Source organism: Ursus maritimus, unplaced genomic scaffold (genome assembly GCF_017311325.1).
Source record: "Ursus maritimus isolate PB19 unplaced genomic scaffold, ASM1731132v1 scaffold_23, whole genome shotgun sequence".
Lineage (NCBI taxonomy): Eukaryota > Metazoa > Chordata > Mammalia > Carnivora > Ursidae > Ursus > Ursus maritimus.
Genome location: NW_024424786.1, coordinates 17,438,558 through 17,461,776, shown reverse-complemented (window position 1 = coordinate 17,461,776; position 23,219 = coordinate 17,438,558). Strand labels below are relative to the sequence as shown.

The window sequence follows — 23,219 nt, the reverse complement described above, 5'->3', positions numbered from 1 at the left end:
CTTATATCTACTGTATTAATAAGTTGCAGTTGTTTTAAAAAGTCTTTAAGATGGCTGTTAGCATTTGATCTATTTGCTCCATGGGTCAATGTATTTAAGGAATAGGAGCTCTTTAGAAAACCCAACTCATTACAACCCAATCCAGAAGGTTTGTTTATTAATTTACACTTAGAAATTTATCATGCCAGTAAGGAATTTTCTCCAACTGAGCTATGAAAGTTTTTTTAAACATGTCTCCAAAGAAAGAATAATTATAATTTTTTTTCTTAGCGGCTGGGTTGTTCATTTCAGCGGCATAAGCTTTAGTTTTTTGAACTCATGAAATCAAAACCAAAAGGCACCCACAGAGATAGAGATGCCCAAAGAAAGTAAGACTTCCTGTTAAATGCTCTGGTCCCTTTATTTCCGAGAGACAATGCAAAAGACATATTGTCCCAACCTGCTCTTTTTTTAATTTCTCCATGCCTGTTCAGTTTACTATGTCAAAATGTATACTGAAAATATTAGTTGTTTTAAGACACATGTGAATCTAAATAGCATAATTATAAAAATAGAATAAAATAAATAATTTATAGTTGACCCCTGAACAGTGGAGTTAGGGGTACTGATATCTCACAATTGGAAATCCGTGTATAATTTTTTTTCCATGCAGAACTTTTCACTGCCCTCATATTTAACTGCTAATTATCTACTGTTTACCAGAAACCTCACCAATAACAGAAATAGTGAATTATCACATGTTTTACATATTGTATGTATTATGTACTGTGTTATTGCAATGAAGCTAGAGAAAAGAAAATGTTATTAAGAAAATCATAAGAGAAAATTCATTTATAGCATTGCACTATATCAAAGAAAATCCACATGTAAGTGGACCCATGAAGTTCAAACCTGTGTTATTCCAGGGTCAGCTATATTTCTAACTCTGTCAGATTTTGAGCAAATTTAGAAAATAAATGCAAGTTGGATGGTACACGAAGAATTAATGTCTATATTTTATATTCATCTCACATTAAGATTTATTTACCATAATCCTGGTCCTGTTGGCATTCCTTTGTAGGCTTTTGCTGTGCCATTGTTTCCTGTTCAAAAAAACTTGTAAGCCTGCCTGTTACCAACTGAAATTCCAAATCTTCATCAGGCCTTCATTGATCTTCATGGTTCTCCTCTAATCTGCCCCTACTCTCCACTTGCCTTTCCAACCTTCTCTTCTTGATCTTCTTTGTATCCTACACTACAGTTAGAGCTAATAAATTGTGCCCCATAACATGTTCTTCACCTTGGTATACTTACTTGTACCATGGTGTGTGTTGTTCTTGGCCTAGGATATAACCTCCCACCCCATTACCTTTCCTTGCCTTTTAAGGCTTTCTTCAACTTTTTCTTCTTCCACGGAGCTGTCTCAGATCCTGCAGAAAGAATGAACCTCATATTATTGAACCTCCTTTTCATCCTTTGAAAATGTTCTTAGAGTTTGTGTTTTGGTATAGTTATTTGTTTTTGTGTCTTTCTCTTCCATTAAATTGAGAATTCTTTGGACACAGACATTATGTGTTACTCATCTTTGTATTTTTGAATTCTAGCACAGATTTTGAATGTAGGGCAGGGGCACAATACATTTTTGATGAATGATTTTTTAAAATTTGGCTACAACCTATCTTTCAAGGCTCAATATTCTCTAATAAGTTCTTCATGTGTTAGCCAAGCCCGATGGCCCATTTGTTGTTTCCTGAAAGTACTCCATGATTTCTGTTATTATGCCCATGTGGATCCCTTTGCCTGGAATTCAACTTCTTTTTCTTTGTTACCACCCACCAACCTTCTTTGTCACCTTTATGCCATATTCTAACACTGTCTGGCATACAGCTGGCATTCATTAAATGCTCGTTGAAATGCTGCCCATCAGTCTAGCCTTATCTGATTTGGACCTGTTTCATGAAAGCTTCCTTTACCAACCTTCATCCCCAACCTGATATGATGTTTCTGGACTTGTATCTTCATTGCATCCATTCTATGCCCCTTATGACACTGAACTTGATGTTTCTCTTAAACCTTTTTTGCATGACTCAAAGCACTGTTAGTGCTCCAAGTGAACACATTTCAGGTCACACTGGGGAAGAAAAGGGAGAATGGTAGATTCCACTGAGAATATTGGGATCAGATCATAAAGGGTCGTAATTCAATGTTAGGGATTCTGGATGTTGTTCTGTAGAAAACAAGGAGCCATTAGAAATATTCAAGCAGAGGCAGGATCTGATTTGATGTTTGTGTTAGGAAGATAACTCGGGAGTCCTCTTTAACCCCCGCTGCTGGATTAGACATCGCTTAAGGCCAAAGGGCATCCTGATCATCCTTGTCATTGCTGCCAATATCTCCACGTTCAGAGTTAGATAGATGGAATTGGATTCACTAGTTAATTAATTCATTCAGCAGAAACCAGCTCAAACCTGGAAAAAAAAGGATATCAAAGAATTATCAGAGAAAAAGAACTCAAAGGAGGCTTCTTTTTTGATTTTATGCTAACGTAGGACTTTAAAAGATAACCATATTTTATTTTTTTAAATTTTATTTTACTTACTTGAGATAGAGCAAGAGTGAGAGAGAGAGAGCACAAGCAGGGGGAGCAGCAGGCAGAGGGAGAAGCAGTCTCTCCACTGAGCAGGGAGCCCGACGCAGGGCTCGATGCCAGAACTCCGGAATCATGACTTGAACTGAAGGCAGACACTCAACTGACTGGGCCACTCAGTCGTCCCTAAAAGATAACTATATTTTCTAATGTTGAAAAATGAGAGAATAACAATCCAGTTATTTCACCGTTATTAACTGGTTTTAATGATTCAGTGAAAATGAGAAAACTCTCAACTTAAATAAAGTTTGTACACCATTATATTTTTAGAAGAAGAAATTGGTTTTGGATAAAATTTCAGTCCAACAAAAATAGTAGTATAAGAAAGCAACAATTTGATAAGCTGGCTAGTAAAAAGAAGCTTTCAAAGAAAAATGGCCCTCCCTTAGCTATGAAACCTTTACAATCCTTTCAGAAAAACATCTCCAATTATATACAGAGAGGTGATCAGTGCATTGGAAATGGTAATTTAATAACCTGAAACGGAGCACTTCTAAAAAGAGATTCTAGCAGAGGTGATAGATATCTATAGGGCCTTTTATTGTAGAATCTTGATGCTCCTTGTGGTAAAGAAGACACTAAGAGGATTACAACAGGGGTAGAGAGAGGGAGGCAAAAGCCGATATTCTTGATGCATACGTTTTAAAATTGGCTTGAGATAGAGATATCGGTGCCCAACCCCTGACTGTTCTTTTAAATCTCTTATTGACAAGTAAAACCTTTCCTACAGGGAAAAATTTGGAACATATAATCCCTGTTCGTAATGTGGGAAATAGATATAACCCTGACAATTACAACCTGTTGCTCTTTTATCCATTTCAAAAAAAAAATTGGTATCTACTATAAAATGACGTTTTGGCAAATACATCTTTCAATAGTTCTCTCTTGTTACTTAAATTGGCAACATCTTTAGATTGCTTCAGTTTAAGGTCAATAAAATTAAATATTTCCATGCACTGGATGAGATTTAAACTTTATGGTAGTTAATATAAAAGAAAAAACATTTCATGAGAAGAATAGTTTGAGTAATCGCTGGTTATGGGAAAAAATAGCAGAAAAATGGACTCCAATGTTTAGCAGGTAATTCATTCTGCCAGACTGGAAAGGAAACATATTTTGATCCTAGCCTTTTGGTATAATCAGACTTTGCAGAACATTAGTGACAATTTTTGGTATGGTAACAGTGAGAACAATACCAAATAATGATTTTAGAATTATGGCATACTTGTTAAGAGTTATAAACTTACAACTTATAAACTCAGCAGTCATGGATACTAGCAGAATAAATTATTCTATTTATCACAAAGGAGGCTGGGCAAAAATGAATAATTTTTTACTGTCCTATTTCTTTGGAGGGCAAGTCATTGAAAAATAATGTTTTCTACAAAGAATTTATACTGGGGAAAATACAAAATTTTAATTTTAATTTTGAACGGATTTCCATTAGAATAGGACACAGAACTTTAAATAAAATCCTGAGTCCCTTCCTTATTTTTAGACCAGTAGTTGGAAGCTATTTGAGGACTACATATTTACATCTTAGATATTTTGCCTTGTTTGGTTGCATAATTATGTACTCGCTGGTATTTTCTACCTTTAGACTTTTCCAGTTCTTGGCCTTTGAGGTGGGTGTATTGATCAGCTATAGATTTAGGGAATGAAAACAATAAGAATGAATGTTAGGGACACAAAGAAAGAGATTTTATAACATTTCTTATAGTTGTGCTTTTATTTTTTAAAAAAATTTTATTTATTTATTTGGGAGAGAGAGAGCGAGAGCACATGAGCAGGGGGAAGAAGCAGAGGGAGAAGCAGACTCCCCACTGAGCTGGGAGCTGGACGTGGGGCTTGACCTCAGGACCTGGAGATCGTGACCTGAGCTGAAGGCAGATGCTTAACCATCTGAGCCAGCAGGCGCCCCTCATAGTTGTGATTTTAATTTGTGTATCGAATTTTTTAACTTGGCCCTAAATTCACTCTCAGAAGTGAAAAATCTTATAAAATTTCTATGCAGTAAACGATTTATTTAGAATAAAGGGTGGATCTGTGAGCTTCTCCTTTCAAGAAAAATTTCACTGTCTTGTGTCTGATTCCTCAGATCTGTAAGTAAAGACCATAAGTGGTTCTCTTATTATTTTAAATTTGCACAGGAATATTGACGGCTTTCATTAGTGATTTGGAAAAAGGAAATTAAACAAGAAGTTTTAAGAGGCTCAGAGTGTGCATGCATCATTTTTTGATCACTGGCAGCCTCTGTATTAGTACAGTTTATTCAGACAACCAAATCGCAACGGTCATTTAAAGGGATATATATATACATATATATATACCTCCTGTATATACATAGGTAGTCAAAAGAATAAAAGAGGTTTCCTAATGACCTAACAACATATGTAATGGTATGTATTTAGAGAACGGTCTCAGCAGAAATGCTATCATACACATACCTGTGTGTGTATACACGCATGCGTGGCAGACCACGTTGCAGGTTGTCAGAGCACTTTGCTTTTATGAATTGTAATTTTCACAATTTTTAGCTTTCCTACCTTCATAAATGTTTGGTCTAAAGCTAAACTATCCTATTAAACTAAAAAGGGAAAAGAAGATGAAGTCATGAATTGAAATTTAATGGCCATTGTCAGTTTTAAGTGTATCAGAACCCCAGACTTGGCAAGATTTTTTCTTTTAATAACAGGCAATGAAGCTGAGTTACTGGGCCTGGCTGAGTCTGGTCTATGTAGAATCACTTGGGAACTGTCCAGCAAAATATCTCTCGAAGAACAGCATGGTGTTAATACTGGGTGCCAACCCACGACAGACACAAAGGACCCCTTCGCTCTTCACCAATAAGCCAACTGTTAAAAGATTAAACCATGTTGTGGAGATAACAAGAATTTAGGCGCTGGCAGCAGGTGCTGTACAAAGAAGCAGTTGGCAGTACGGTTCTTCTGTCTGACTAATTCCAGTCAAAACAATCTTCTTCCCTGTTGCAGAGGAGAGTTTTGAGTGTGATGGCTACTTGGAGTTAGGAGGTTGAGTAAGAGTGCTACTTTAAATGCTGAGTCCTGTGGCGGGTGGATTAGTAGAATATAGTTTATCATTGTTCAGAAACTGTGGGGGATTCCCTTCCAGAATCCAGCCACTACTGGCTAACTGGGGAATACACAATCAAAGAGCTGTAAGTCAAATCTCTTTCTGTCGTGGGGTTGCTATATTTTTAAAATTTTATTTTCACATTTAGGAATTGTAAGATAGTTTCTTCTCTTGAGAAGTAGCTATCTTCCATTGTAGAATAATTACCAAATATACTAGTTATGCCCTTTTGTTATTGCCTGATCACATTTGTATATATTGCCTTTTAAATTATCATTTAATTTTTGTATTTTTAAGAATCAGTTGCTACTCAGAAAATACCTAGTATTAGCACACATTTAGAATACAACTTTTAGTACTAGAAAATAATTTCAATTGTTATTGAAGCAATGCCATTTATTGGGTTTAAAGTATAAACTGACATATTCCCATAATCCCATATAAGTAAATATTGATACTTAAAGATTTAGTATGATTACTCAGGAAAAGTGATCATATAAGTTAGCAGAAAAGTTTATTAAATATGAAGTAGAATTTCTATAGGTGATGTGAATGCCTATTAATTTTACAATCACGGCTAAGTAATGCTAGAAGGTATACAATATCTTTGACATATGTAGTTTGATAACCAATATGGGAGGCATGGATACTGTGTCTTACCAGTTAGTCCCCTCCTGTCCATTCCCACAACTATCACTAAATTCTCAACCCGCATGCCTTTATTCTTAAGAGATTGTGGGGACTTTTAACTGCCCTCCTTTGATGTCCCTATTCTACAATCCATGGTGTCTCTGCGCACGTGCACACGTGTGTGTGTGTGTGTGTGTGTGTGTGTGTGTGTGTGTGTTATTGCCTCTTCTGTTGCAAGTTTCTCTAGGTCAGGGAAAATATATTTTTTAAGATTTTATTTATTTATTTGAGAGAGGGGGGCTGGAGAACACAGAGGGAGGGGGAGAGGGAAAAGCAGACTCCCTGCTGAGCTGGGACCCCCCCCCCCCGACGTGGGGCTTAATCCCAGGACCCTGAGATCACTACCTGAGCCGAAGGCAGATGCTTAACCAACTTCACCCAGGTGTCCCAGGCAGGAATATCCCATACCACATGGTCTAGGGCCTTGCATATCAGAGCTGATATTACAAATATCAAACAACAAAAATTAATTGAGTTGAATTAAATGGGATTGAGCACTACTACTTCAAAAGAAACCTTTCAATTAGAAATACAATGTTCTAGGATAACCTATTTTGGCTAAGTGTGTTGAAGAGGGTGGGCTTTCAGACTGTATGTTTAAAAATGCATACTTCTTCTTGTGGTATAGGTGGATCCCAGTATTGTCCTGCATGCCTCTGTTTCCATCCGAAAGCGGAGCTCCTCAAGCAGGGAAGTGAGCAGTGGAGGTCAGACAGTGCCATCGATCCTGTGGCCTGCAGCCAGCGTGTGGCTGATCACGAAGGTATGCAACAGCGTCCGCTCTCTCTGAGTGACTGCCCATGCACCCTGCTCACAGTGCGGCTCCGGCTCCTGCTGTCCTCATGTGCACAACCCTGCAAATGGAGGCATGATCACTTGTTGGCTGGCAGGTGTGCTACTCTCTGCCCCTGGCTTGTCCAGTGCGGAGGGCTTCTGTAGATCCCCATGTGAGCATTCAACTCACTTTCACACGTGCTGATTAGTTCAGACTCAGAGAGTGTTTAAATTCAGCACAAGGGGAGCCTGGGTGGTTCAGTCGGTTAAGCGTCTGCCTTCAGCTCAGGTTATGATCCCAGGATCAAGTCCCACATCAGCCTCCTTGCTAGATGGGAAGCCTGCTTCTCCCTCTACCTGATGCTCCCCCTGCTTGTGCTCTCAATCTCTCTCTCTCTCTCTCTGACAAGTAAATAAAATAAATAAATAAACTCAGCACAGAACTTCCGAGCAGTCCACACACTCACCATTTTCATGAAATTTGTCTGAATGTCATTTGCTTCTACCTCCTAGCCTTCATCGCTGAGCCTCACCGAGCCTGGGGGGTGAGCACCATGTAGGGACAGCGTACGGTCTTTGTAAGGACAGTTTTAAGAGAAATCCGAGTATAAAATGTGAACAATGACTAACGCATTTTATACCCAAGTATTGACACTATTTAATTTTTTAACTTTACTATTATGCTAGTGGATCCGATTTAAATTGAGAACACATAATTGCCCTCCCCTTCCTCTTACTTTTGAAATATGTTTTGTAATTGCCACCAAATATTTATGTCTGGAAAGAGATGGTGCAGCTTGTATCTACCCTTCTTTTGTCTTCCTTTTCCCCCCTCACTATAGATGATTTTTGCCTCTTTTTAGCCCTTTTGTGGGTGCAGAGTCGCTCAGGCAAGTTTGCTGCTACTTTGTTGGGGTCGGGGAGGTTGCAGCTATTTTCTCAAAGCAAATTTGGGATTGTCCTTAACTATTATTTTTTGATTCTCTGAGAGCTAAAAAACAAACATATAGAGTTATTAAGATACAAAGGCACCAAGAAATGTTCATTTCATACATCAAGATAGAATGAGATTAGATGAGATGTTTCTTCAATCTACTTCCAACCTGGAGACTCTATGAACTAGGAACCTTTTTTAAGTTGTATTTTGTTTCAGACTTAATAACAGTATTTGCCATTTTGCTATACATCTGCTACATGTTAAGCATCTTCTACATATTTATTATCTCTTTTAGTCTTATACTTTATATAGCTGAAAAAACAGGCTAGTACGTGGCAGAGGAAAGATTCTTGGTCTATCTGACTTCAAAACTTACATCTTTTCACAGTAATATAAAACACTGCTTTGTATTTGGCCAATGTATGAGCATAATGGAAGTGCTTTAGTGTTCTCATTGCCACTGAAAACTTGTGTGACCTCAGGTAAGTCACACTCTCTATTTGGGCTTTAGTCTTATCTGAAAAGAGTTGCACCAGTTGATATGGAAAGTTCTTTTCTAGATTTCATATTCTGTAATTCTATGGTATCCGTTTCTAGAATTTCATGATAGCAAAAAAACCTGTACATGTCTAAAATTTCCTCAAAAATAAGTGAAATGCTTACCGAAAAGAGGATGGATTTTGGAGTTAGATGGATGGGAATTAGAATGCCTTGCGTGACCTTGAGAAAGTTACTTAGCTGCACTAAACCACTGTTTCCTCCTCTGTAAAAGGAAGTTAGTCATACCTATCTTGCACCGTTGCTGTGGTGACTAATAAGAAAGCACATGTGAAGTTCAAGCATAGTATATGGTATGCAGAAAGTGCTTAATAAATGTTCTTTTATTCTCACCCCAAACAATTTTCTTCCTGTATAGACAGGTATGTTCAAATGAGGATTCCATCCAGTACTTATTAGAACCAAAATTTTAAAAAATACTTTTCCTAAGTTATCGTATATTTCTTTAGCACACAGCGAAAACATGAGAAATAAAAGTTACATGCTAAAAAGAAGAATATTTTGAAAATCTTTTTAGATTGAATGTTCTTTACCTTTTTTCAAAATTAATATCTTTACCTGTTAGGGTAGACAATTTTACATGCCATAAATCTTCAGTGGTTGTCACTTATTTAAAACATGTTGTTGATTCCCTAAGTAAGAAAATTGCTAATCGGCCATTTAAACAATATTCCCAATTAATTTCCTTATCAGAGTATCCTAACATTTTAAATGTTAGTTTAAACAAAAGCAGTTCATAAACCATCTTAAAATGTTTAACCCGTGGTATTTAGACTCAGAGTAAAACTTTAAATTGGTATGAAGTTTAAGGATTTGTTGCAATCTTTTCAGTTCACTGCACCTTTTTTTCCCTGTGCATACATATTTCAAGTAAGCTCTGTAGTTATAACTATAGCAAGTGACACATGATGGACCCCAAATCACTGCACTGTGAAATATGCACAGAAAAAAAGGACAAATGAAGATATCAAGGTCTGTCTTATTTTGCGCTGAACTGTAAAATGCCACCCTTGTCGGACAGAAGATCACTGATTCTGAGCAGGGCTCGCTGACTGCTAAGTTGTGGGTAGTGTTTCACTTTCAGCAACTGTTAATATCCGGGGTTATCCAGGCATAATGACCTCACTATTTGTGACACATTGTTGAATTTTCTGGTTCTTTTAACTTATTTAGACCTTTCTCCCCCCTCTTTATTCATTGAAGACGGGAATGATCCTGAGCCGAGTGATAACGCAGGGCTGCCTAGCTATTGGTCATCCAATCAGAGTCAAGGCTGCTGAGGGAACATCACTAGAAGGATATAAATTAATCCTACAGAAAAGGTAATGCTTATGAGCTTTGTATCTCAAAATAATAAACGTTAATTTCAAGATTTCTGAGCAGGCAAATCACGATGCCTCCCAGCTTAGAGGGAATATTCATTAGGTGTTTAAATTTGTGTTCATAATACCAATATTAACTTTCTAATCTCAGATAAGCTTGAAAATGTATGTCACTTAGTTTGGTAGTATTTCTTAGGTATTTTTAAAAGTGAAATGTTGGTATTCAACATGTACCTATGTTGTAGACAAGCTTCTGCTTTACTCTATAATTATTGGAACCCATTTCTTTATATGCATTTTAATTGTTAATTTAAATATTTAATGTTCTGTGTGTATTCTTAACCTTTTCTAAATCTTCTGAATATGAAATACTGAACTGGCAAAGAAAAATTGAGGAGACAAAAAATTGCTGACGTGTAGGGCATCAAAAGTCCCCTTCCTATTTATTTTTGCTGACTCGGTAACTAATCTATAAAGCATATTAGTGTTTTCCTGAAGGTAGGAGGTTGGAGAGGGTTAGGAGAGCAAGATTACATAGGGGCACAAGGAAACTTTGGGGGTGACTTTTTGGGGAGCGAGAGATATGGGTATGTTCATTATCTTGATTGTTGTGATGTTTTAACAGGTGTACACGTTTCAAAACTTGTCAAATTTTACACTTTAAATATGTGTCTGTCAGTTGTGCAATATTTTACAATGTTGTATGTCAGTTGTTTCTCAAAAAAGCTGTTTTTAAAAAGTACAGAAAGACAAACTAGGGGGACAAACAAAAAAATCAAAATGGGTAAGGAATGACTGAGTGCTTACTTTGGAGGGAAGTGGTGGGGAAGAGCACTCTCAGTGGAAAAGTTAACCAATGATTTAGATCAAAATGGCAGGTGTCCGGAAAGGTTACATATAGCTTGATGAACCCACTTTTCATGCCCAGGGCTCTCCCTGGACTTTCTGGATCCTGAAATTAGTGCTGATTTGGCCTTAGCCCACTGAGGTTTACTTCCTACTCTGGCCAGGGTTGTCACAGAACTCAGTGGGACTGAAACCACTTTGTGGTTTGATTTCCTTGCTGCCTAGAGAGAAGAGAGATGGGTGAGAAAAGAGATGGTAATTAAAAAAAAACACAAAACTGTAGTAAGTTTAACTTGAAAAAATCTCCGTTTCCAAGAAAGATTTTGTTTAATTCAGGAAAGAAGGGAAGACAAGAGGAGAGAAGGAGAGAGGTAGGATGGGTGGATGCGGGGGAAAGGGAGTATCCCTATGCAAATGAAGATTATTTGCCTTTATATTAATGCAACTTGATTTTTATCTGAGAAACAGAATCTGTTGCAAGGTGGAAACAAACAGTAGAAAATTTGGAAAACCAGAAGTTCTCACTAACTGTGAAGCTACATTTTGTTTTTTAGAAAGCAATAGGGACCAAGATTTTTAGAGTTAACTTCACCTCTGGTACTTTTCAAGTATATTTATCTTTTCTAAGAGTATCTGAAGTGCCTGTTTGTCTTTTTTTTTTTTAATTTTTAAAAAATTTTTAAAAATTTTTAATTTTTTTAAAGATTTTTTATTTATTTATTTGACAGAGAGAGACAGCCAGCGAGAGAGGGAACACAAGCAGGTGGAGTGGGAGAGGAAGAAGCAGGCTCCTAGCGGAGGAGCCTGATGTGGGGCTCGATCCCAGAATGCTGGGATCACGCCCTGAGCCAAAGGCAGATGCTTAATGACTGCGCCACCCAGGCGCCCCCTTATTTTTTTTAAACGCAACCATATTTTATTATAAATAACATAAATATCCTTATACAATTTCTAGAGACAAAATTTTTTCTTTTTCTCCTAAGTAGTATAATATGATCTTAACAAAAGCTATGAATCAACACATAGTCTTTTAAATACTAAAAATAATAGAACTAGCACTTAAAGTAGCAACCTGACAACTCACAGAGAATATTGTAAACATATCATGCCTCATTAGTTCGGTTATGTCTCATTTGGTGTCACTCATCTTATTCTTATTCAATATAGCAAGTGCTTGCACATATTGTGTATTTAATATTCTTTTTGTGATGTGCATCTGGCTATGATGAAAGGCAGACCAACGATGTCATTAACAAGTGACCTGAAAATCATAGAAAATTATAAAAATCATAAACTTTAAAATCAAAGATGCTTCTTTCTAACGATACTTTGGACATCTTACAGACAAACCAATTGCATCAAAGTCCTTTAATAAGACCACCAATTAATCTTGATTTTGCTTCATTTTTAAAGAATGTGGATTTGTAGGATTTGGGTTTAGTGTTAAATTCACAAACTAATAAAACAGCATACACCCCCCATTCATCCATAGAGGTTAGATTATGGAGATTACAAACTTGGGGCCCATGGGTTTTGTTTGGCCTGCACATTATTATTGTATTTTGAATGGGTGGTGAGCCTATAGAAATAGGGAGATTTTACACAAAAAATTACATATTTCTATCTTTTCTTGCAAAAAATCAGAAGAATGGGCAGTACTGGACTTTTATCATCTCATTTTACCAGTGATGCAAGAATAGATTCAGATGGAACATATACCCTCCGGTTTGCTATATTCTCCACTGTTCCTAATAACAGCCCTCAGTCTAGCTCTAGCCTGCTTCATTCATTTCTGTTACCTGTCTGATAATCTTTACTGTCTTCCTTATTTCAATGTTAATCTTTCAGTTATGGTGTTTTGCATCTCCTCCCCCCCCCCACTTAGGTCTTGCTGGAAATGGAGTGATAACCAGCCAACATTAATCTAGAGTAGGTTAAACAAACACTGCTCTAAGGACACCATTAACTACAACCAGCAAGTGTAGCTGTGTAGTGCTAGGTGCAGAGATGAAAAGACACACAGCAAAACAGACAGCACATCACCAGGTAATCAGAGAGATTGACAATCATCTCTTTGGTCAAGTCTTGAAGTTTAGGAAGCTAAGAGTTAGAATAAAGCAGGATGACAGCCTGCACCATTGTAGAAAGGACCACTTGCCATGCATTGGAAGTTTAAGTCATATTCAAACATATAGATAACACTATTAGAAATGTCAACATCAAATAGAAAATTGTCTATGTATAACTTCACAGTTGGATTGATGGATCAAATTTCTTATCTCTACTCCTACTGTGTTAAGAATCACGGAGGGGAAATCCCTTTCTCTGTTCTCTATGGATCCTACTTTGGTCCGCGTTGCTTTGCAAGATGCCAGAGCTATCTGAAGCTGTCTGGGAAAATAGATTTGTAATTGTGAAGCATGATGATGGTGGTCCTCCCTATACTCAACTGGGAAATAATGAGCTTTAGCCTATGAAATTTCCCCTAACTGCACTGTGGTTATGGGCTGCCTTCTTGCCTCTACTCTCTGATAAATGGCACATTTCAAAGAAAAGTGTGTGTGTGTGTGTGTGTGTGTGTGTGCACATTTTACAGATTCCCAATAGCAATGGTAAAATGCATATGGATACTCAATGAGCAAGCATCCCAGGGCAGAGAATTCTTTTCACACCTGTAAAAGGAGTGTATGTGACTAGTCTTGGAAGTCCTATGCTTTCAGAGAGAGAAGGACACTAAAGAGCATCTACTCTAAACCCTTCTTTGTGAGTAGAAGTAATAACAGTGGTGGTGGTGGTGATTGTGATAATGATAATAATTCATTACCTTTATAAGAAATTCCAAGTCCACTAGAGACTAAATGTTCTAGAAAGGTCATATATCTGATCTTGTTAATGTCAGATCCAGGACCAGAACTTAGTCCAGCACATGTCATGATATTTATAATTTTGATTCTTGGATGGAATACTGCTTCTTCATTTTCCTCTCCTTCTCTTATTATTGATACTGTTATTGCTATTTTTAAAGTTTGTATTTGTTTCTCTATAAAAAAATCTTTTTAGCTTGCTGCTTGTTTACCAAAAAGAAGAAATTCTATGGTTTTTTCTAATTCAGTCCCATATGAGCATCATTGCATATTGGATCTAAGTTTGATTTCTTTACATATAAAATGTCTTGAAAAATAAACAGATGCACTTGTGTTTGTAGGAATTTTATTTTTTAAAGAAGGTGTTATATATTAGAATGATATCTTCTCATCCTGTTTAGTGTAGATGCCACATGAGAGACTTGTGTTTTATAGCTTTGGTAATAAAGTTTAAAGGTAACATTTATAGATATATGCTTAGAGAGACTCCTGATAGGGAAATTACTAGCAAGCTCTCAAGGCTTATATATGATTTGAAACTACATGATGTTCGCAAAATTTCCTAGGCAATTCTTGAACAGAATTTGAGCTGTGATAAAATTTGAGAAATGCTAGGAAATTTGTATTTCTTTCAGAATTATTTCTTATTTTCTTAACCAAGGTATAATTTATGTTCTTTAGCTACCCACTAAGAAGATCCAATTAAACTGCCGTATATTAAATTCAAAACATTTTTCATAATGGCCTTATTAATTTTTAGGGTGATAACATTTTTGACATTTTATTCATGTATCTATTTATTCAAAGATACCTTTAATCTTCTATCATATGCCAGACACTGGGATCAGCTCTTAGGTCACATGTGATCTCTGTCCTCACACTGTTGACAATCTGGTAAACATCTCTCCTGTTGTATTATTATTTAGGGAAAAAATGCTACAAATGCAGGAAATCAAAACTGAAATTGATGTATTTATGTATTTATAACTACATTCATCCTCAAGTCAATACTATAATTCAATTAAAAGACAAAATTCTGGATTTTACAGTTTTGCATCAGTATATTAATTACCAATTGCAGAGGTCTTACACTTTGAAAAGTTAACATTTTCCACTTTATTTATCTTGAAGAAATATGCTCACAATAATTTATGCAACTGGAGGAATTGCCTATAAGCAATAGTGTTGTACTGAGTTATAGCTGTTCCACATTAAAATGATCTGAGTTTTATCAAAACCCAGCACATTTCCATCAAAGCATTGCAGCAGCCATTCTATTATTATTTTTGAAAGGAGTGTAGTTATAAGCTGGGGATTGACAACCTTAAAGACCAGCAATAATGTTGTTTTTATTATTTCTTCATTTAGTTGTTGAAACATGAGCTTTTTTAGTACCTCAGGAGAATTTGTATAGTATGAGAACATTTAGAGATTATATGAGCACAATTGTATAAAAAAATCTGTGTTCATACCAAAGTGTTTTAAGTCACTAAGATTGTGCATCAAATTCTAATCAGTGAGCCTAAACTGTTGATTCCATTTTTAATCATCAAGTAACACCAAGTAATTTGTGTTGTACTTTTCCAATCTAATTGAGAAGACGTCGAGCTGAAAGTCAGGTACTCTGGGTTCTAGTATCTATCTGATACTACCTAGCTCTGTGATTTTTGACCAGCTCACTTCATTTCTCTGCATCTTACTTTATTCATCTCAGTTCCCTTCAAATTCTCAGTCTATGTGTTGTTGTTTTGGATAATGAATATCATTCTTAAAATCATATATTTTAGTTCAGGACACTATGTCAAAAAATTTTAAAGCTTCTCTTTTCCTTTATTAATTACAACATAAAAATCTCTCCAGAAGGACTAATTCTCCTAATACTTCCCCCATCCCACCCAGTGCTGAAATAGAGCAACAATTATATTTGTCTAAAACATGATAACAAGATTCTTAGCTTAGGGGTCAATTAGACCTTGAAAGATGTTTCATGAAAAAATTCACCTAAGTATTCATGTTTTCTCACATCCCTGTTTCCTCTTCTCCATTCTAAATTCACTTTCTTTTCATAGTGTCACGTTCTCTTCTTCTTTACCCAAATTTGACATCTGGGACTTAACCTTGCCTTCTGTCTCTAACCTCCACCCCATTTGTTCAATCATCAAATCAATTCTCCTTTATAATAAGTATGTGGTCTTTCCTTCCCCCACTGCTCTCATCACTGTAGTTCAGTGTTTTTAAAAGTCTGATCCCTAGACCACACACATCCAAATTCCCTAGAGTTCTTATGATTGGAATCACTCGCAATATCTGTTAATGTAGATTTTGGGGTGTCCAGACCTTCAGAATCAAAATTCTGAGGATAGGGCTTGGAAACCTACAGTATTATCAAGTATCTATCTCAACATGCCCAAGAATTCTTCACATTTTCTAATATAAACTGGATGTAGGTAAAAGGCTAATGCACACTCAACCAGTTTGGACTACTGCCTTGACATGTTCCACCCAGATCATAAAGTGCCTTGCTTTAGAATAGAGCATTACCTGACACCTCTTATTCCCAACCATTGAAATTTCTGTCAAAACTCAGAGGCAGTAGGAAGTCTTGTTTAACATCCCATTACACTTAATTTAATTCATTTGTCCTACCTTTGTAAGATTTCTAAATATTAATGAATACATGATTAGTTAATTTAGGCATGATTAAGTTCATCACATTCTAGTTTTTCTTTTTTTACTCAGATTTAGTTTAAAAAATCTGATATTTCTTAATAAAATTTTCTGGTCATTTCAGAAACAGGTGTCTGGGGTTCCTAATTTTCCATGGTAACCTTTTCCATCCTATCCTCTTAATCCTTATACATAATTAGGCCTCTTTCTGCCTCATAGAGAGAGGATCTTTCTTGGGGACAGAAATTTCTATAATATTTTTATTGATTCTCTTTATTCTCTAAAACTCCTAATCACTGTGTCATGGGTAATACACACACCCCCACCCCCACCCCCACCACCACTTTGGGTACCAAGGAAATTGTTGTCTTAGGGAATGAAGGCTTCCGTTGCTGAGGTAGTAGTGGTGATGGTAGCATGGTAGAATCCTTGGGAGAGTCTGGGCAGTTCTCCTGCTGGGATGTGGAAAATGATCCTTTCATTAGAAACCTATAGAATGTTTCAGTGTGGTGAAAAGTTGTCAGTCTCTAAATTACATTTTCATTACAGACATAAAGGAGATAATTCTCAGAAGTGGGTGTTTGGAACTGACAGCTGCATTTATTCTAAGGTAAGGACTTTATAAGCCACAGCTTTAATTCCTAAATTTTTGCGTTCCCAGATTCTTATAAATATTCTTATAAATATTCTTATTGTTGAGAGCAAGAAATGCTTTTTCTGCACAAATATTTCTCTGTGCCCAGGAGTTTAGAATTTAACTTAATTTAACTCAGTACTTTCCTGTGAGGTTTTGTTTGACTTTAAAATACAAGTTTTCCAAAACCAAAAATAATTCTTTCTGATTCATCACTATGATAGGACCTACCATTTCAGGGCACCAGTTTTTTTTTTTTTTTCCTTTCTATTTTAAATTTAATTTAATTTATTATTTTTTTATTGAAGTATAATTGATATATAACATTGTATAAATTGAAGATATATAACATGTTGATTTGTTACTTTATATATTGAAATATGATATTATCTAGCATTCACTATCTATCACACCATATAATTCTTTTTTTGTGGAGATTAAGATTTACTCTCTTAAAAACTTTCAAGTATGTAATACATTATTGTTGACTATAATCATTATGCTGTGCATTAGGTCTCCAAGACTTATTGATCTAATAGTTGCAGATTTACACCAGTGAACGATATCTGAATTCCCTCATCCTCTAGCCCGTGGTAACCTCCATTCCTTTCTCAGTTTCTATGAGTTCAGCTCTTTTAGATTCCACATATACATGATATCATGCAGTGTTTGTCTTTTGCCTAACTAATCTCACTTAGCATAATGCCCTCAAGGTCCATCCATGTCATAGCAAATGGCAGGATTTCCTTCTCTGTCATGGCTGATGAATATTCCATTGTATATATCACATCTTCTTTATCCATTCATCAGTTGGCACTTAGGTTGTTTCCATATCTTGGCTATTGTGAGTAATGCTGCAGTAAATATCAAAAAGATACCTACATAAGTTTTCTTAGTCATTAAAATGAAGAGATTGGCACTTTGAAAAACTGGCAATAGTTACTAAAGTTGAACATATCTATACAACTCAGCAACAACTCCCCTACTAGTTTAATGCTAAAGGGAATTAATTACTTATCTTAAGGAAAAGATATTTACTAAAATGTTAATAATAGCAGCACTGATTGTAGTAGTCTCAACATGGAGATGATAGAAATGCTTATTAGCAGTAGAATAAATGGATAAATAAATTGTGAGATATATATATATTCAATGGAATACTATATAGCAGAGTTGGAAAACTTCCGTAAAGGACCAGATACTAAATATTTGGCACTTTGTGAGCCATGCAATCCCTGTCCCAATTTCTCAACCCTGACTTTGTAGCTTGAAAGTGGCCATAAATAATATGTAAATAAATGGTATGGCTGTGTTGCAATAAAATTTTACTTACAGAAACAGGGGGTCAGTTAGATTTGGATCATGGGCATTAGTTTTCTGACTCTGGAGGATAGCAATGCCAATAAACTATAATTACCCATAACAATGTCTATGAATATCACAAATAAAATGGTTTACAAAGAAACCAGATATAAGAATATATACACTTCATGATTACAGTTATTTAAACTTTAATACCAAGCAAAACCAAAAAAATCTGTTGTGTGAGAAATCAGGAGAGTGGCTATAGTTGAAGGAGGTTAGTGACTGAAAGGGGTCATGAGAAGTGCTTCAGGTGTGGTGTTATGTTCCCTTTCTTGACTTGGGTGGTTAATTAAATGGATATTCACTATGTGGAAATGGATTGAATAGTAAACTTATGATTTATGTACTCTTCTGTATGTATATTATATGTACATAAAAATTTGCTTCAGTAAAGTGAGGATACTGACCTTGAGTTCTCAAGATTTTCTTCTGGTTCTATAACTCCAAATCTAAATGGAATGCTAATCAATCACCAATAACTAAGAAAGGCAAAAATTAGATTAGTCACATGATATCTGTTAGTGTTTGCCTCAAGATCCCACCATTATGATTTCAGAAATGCTAAATTACTCAGATGAATGAAACTGGACATATGTGGTATATTAATTTTTTAGGGCTGCTGTAACAAAGTACCATAAACCAGGTGGCTTAAACAACAGAAAGGTATTCTCTCCAATTGTGGAGGCCAGAAGTCTGAAATCAGGTGCTAACAGTGCTGTGCACCATCTGAATCCTCTTGGGGAAGATTCTTCCATGCCCCTTCCATCTTCTGGCATTCCCAGACATTCTTGACCATGGCAGCATAACTCCAATCTCTACCTCCATCTATGGCCATCTCCTTCTGTGACTGAATCTTCATACACCATTCTCCTCCATGTGTGTGTCTGTGTCCAAATTTTTCTCTTCCCAGGACACCAGTCATATTGGTTAGGGCCCACCCTAAGGGCCTAATATTAAATTGATTACATCTGCAGAGACCTTATTTCCAAATAAGGTCACATTCCCAGGTACCAATGGTTAGGACTTCAGTGTACTTCTTGGGGGGGGGGGCATGACACAATTCAACCTCTAACACAGAGCATGATGGTTATCAATGTATTCTCTCTTAGTTCCAGATCTACAATTTTTTGCCAGGCACCTGCCTCAGGCAGCTTCACAGCAGAGTACTGCCAGTGGGGCACCTTCCTATGAATGGTTTCCTTGAGCATGTTCCTTGTGGGTGACTTTATAGTGGAGTGTCACCAGCTAGGCACCTCCCTGTGGACAGCTTCTCCTGGTGCTCCAAAGGCAGATTTATAGTAAATTCTGTGGGTGAGCTGCCTCAGGGACTAATTCAACATCAAGTGAGCCATGGCTGGCTGTGCCCTTTTTCATGTGGTTTGGATCTCAGCCTTGGGTCAGGCCTCTTCCTTGAGCATTCTGTCTCAGGTCTAGCAGTACTGGCTGCTCCACACCTGCTATTCGCACATTCTTCAGTGTTCTCTTTAACTCTTACTTGCCAATTTCCTGACACTCTAGTCCTCTGTTACTAATTGTTATATTAAACTTTTCCTATTCAAATTACTGTGTGGATTATATCTCCTTATTGGACCCTGACTGATAAAAATAATAGCTTTATTTCTCTAGTGTTCTAGAATGACACTGTTGAGCTGTTATTTCATGGCCTGCATCGTTTTAGAAATTTAGAGACTTTGATACAATTTAAATTTAAAAATTGATGTAATACCATTTCCTTGAGTAGTTATCTGTTGGCACACTAAAATTCCAACCCACTCACTAACTCAGCCAGGACTATACACTTTTAGCTCTGCTCCTAAGCAGAGAATTTGACATAGGTATCAAATGTCAAAGCATTTTTAAATGCTTTTTGTCCAACTTCATCCTGAGGTTCACCCTAGCTTTCCCCTTGTCCTGTTTCTGACTTTACCACTTTCCTGAGCCAGAAGGACTAGGTTAGTGGAGAGGAAGTCACAGAAAGACCAAGACTACTTATACAACTTGGAAAAAATAAAAAGTAGAATTTTTCTTTTGAGAGAGAGAGAGGGAGAGAGAGAATGCAGAAGAATGAAACTGGATCATTTTTTTAAACCATACACAAAAATAGACTCAAAATGGATGAAAGACCTACATGTGAGACAGGAATCCATCAAAATCCTAGAGGAGAACACAGGCAGCAACCTCTGTGACCTGTGACCCTCTTGCTAGACACATCTCCTAAGGCAAGGGAAACAAAGGCAAAAATGAACTATTCGGACTTCATCAAGAAAAAAAGCTTTTGCACAGCAAAGGATATAGTCAACAAAACCAAAAGACAACTGGCGCAATGGGAGAAGATATTTGCAAATGTCTTATCAGATAAAGGGCTAGTATCCAAAATCTATAAAGAACTTACCAAACTCAACACCCAAAGAACAAATGAATCCAATCCAGAAATTGGCAGAAGACATGAACAGACATTTCTGCAAAGAAGACATACAAATGGCCAACAGACACATGAAAAAATGCTCAACATCACTAGGCATCAGAGAAATACAAATCAAAACCACAATGAGATACCACCTCACATCGGTCAAAATGGCTAAAATCAACAAGTCAGGAAACGACAAATGTTGATGAGGATGCAGAGAAAGGGGAACCCTCTGACATTGTTGGTGGGAATGCAAGCTGGTACAGCCACTCCAGAAAACAGTATGGAGGTTCCTCAAAAAGCTGAAAATAGAGCTACCCTACAACCTGGGAATTGCTGTACTAGGTATTTACCCCAAAGGTACAACTGTGGTGATTCAAAGGGGCACCTGCACCCCAATGTTTATATCAGCAATGTCCACAATAGCTGAAACTATAGAAAGAGTCCAGATGTCTATCAACAGATGAAAGGATAAAGAAGATGTGGCATATATATATACAATGGAATACCACTCAGCCATCAAAAAATGAACACTTGCCATTTGCAACAATGTGGATGGAACTAGAGGGTATTATGCTAAGTGAAATAAGTCAATCAGAGAAAGACAATTATCATATGTTCTCACTCATATGTGGAATTTAAGAAACAAAACAGAGGATCATAGGAAAAGGGAGGGAAAAATAAAACAAAACAAAATCAGAGAGGGAGACAAACCATAAGAAACTCTTAATCATAGGAAACAAACTGAGGGTTGCTGGAGGGGAGGGGAGTGATATTTGGGGTGATAGACATTGAGGAGGGCATGTGATGTAATGAGCATTGGGTGTTATATAAGACTGATGAATCCCTGAACTCTACCTCTGAAACTAGTAATACACTATATGTTAATTAATTTTATTTAAATAAAAAAAGGAAAAACACAAAGCATCTAACCAAGACTAGTAGTGAGTAAACATCTTTATGAGCATGCAAACATAGAATCCACAAAGAAAATGACTAATGACTTTGAGTATATAAAATTTTAAAAACTCCTAAATCTTAAATAGCATAAGGAAGAGTAAATAGAGAAATATGACAAACAGGGAAAATCTTTGCAATATAAATGTCAGAGATAGGATAGTACCCTTAATATATAGTAAGCTTGATAAAGCAGTAGAAAAGGATAAACATTTCAAAAGAAACACAGGTAAAGGACATAAAAAGGAAATATATGACAGAAGAAAAATTAGAAGAACCAAACCAAATAAAAAATTTCAGCCTCCCTAAAAATTAAAGAAATGTAAAACAATGAGGCATTATTTTCTCCCTCTTCAATATCAGTAGATATAAAACTAGGAATATCTAATGTTGAAGAAAATGTGAGAAAACAAACATGTACATTTCTTCTTTGTATTTATATTTGTGGTTTAATGTAGAATAATTGATGATGACAGAGGAAATGTAATGTGATTGAGAAAAATCAGATAAAACATTTATTTATACTGTATCAAAGACATTGTGTGTGTGTGTGTGTAGAAGCAAAACAGGAAGTTTCTACAAAAAACAAGTGGTAGGAGGATGAATACTTACTTTCTTTAAGTTTCTCTGTATTTTCTAAGTTTCTATAAAAAGCATTTATAATCAGAAAAAAGGGAAGCCAGGACAATTTTTAAATCTCTCCAAATACTTGGTGGGAGGATGAATAATAGAACTCGTCACTCTGTTACTTGTGTATGTCTGCCACCTTAGCTAGACTGCCAACTCCAGGAAGCAAAGCCCATGACGTTTTTTTTTCCTTTTTTTGGTCTTCGCTTCTGCTATGTCTAGCAGAATATTCAGATACATCATGCTTCTACGTTTTGGGCATGGCCTCATCCATCTCATTGGATATATATTGAAGTTTCCCATGTTCCAGGTATGCCTTCTTCCAATAAGAGGGAAATATACCTCCGAAGTAAACTTAGATAAAATGTCTTTACCTCTGTTAGAGGATGCAAAACGTGAAACTACTATCAGAATACAAGGGATTTACAACTGTCAGAATCAAAGCCATGACGTTTACATGTGTTTGTTGGCCATTTGTATACCCTCTTTGGAGAATTATCTTCTACCCAGGTCCGTTGCTAATTTTTAAATTTGATTATTTATCTTTTTATTATAGAGTTGTAAAAGTTCTTTATATATTCAGTATACACATCCCTTATCAAACATATGATTCGCAAATATTTTCTCCCATTTTGTAAGTTGCCCTTTTATTTTTTGATGACATTGTAGCACAAAAGTTTTAAATTTTGATGTAGTATAATTTAGCTATTTTTGCTTTTGTCACTTGTACTTTTGGTGAAGTCGCTTACATTTTTTTAATAGACTTTATTTTTTAAAGCAGCTCTAAGTTCACAGCAAAACTGAGTGGAAAATACAAAGAGTTCTCATATACCTCATTTCCCCACATATGTA

General features: G+C 36.2%; 1 protein-coding gene across 1 annotated transcript in view; it reads left to right on the top strand.

The window, feature by feature from the left end:
• DCDC1 (doublecortin domain containing 1) overlaps positions 1 to 23,219 on the top strand; it is a 414,959-nt gene that overhangs the window by 212,240 nt on the left and 179,500 nt on the right. Inside the window, exons 14-16 of the mRNA XM_040638911.1 lie at positions 7,038 to 7,172; positions 9,882 to 10,000; positions 16,927 to 16,987. Of these exons, the coding sequence (XP_040494845.1) occupies positions 7,038 to 7,172; positions 9,882 to 10,000; positions 16,927 to 16,987 (315 nt within the window). The remainder of the gene's footprint in view (positions 1 to 7,037; positions 7,173 to 9,881; positions 10,001 to 16,926; positions 16,988 to 23,219) is intronic.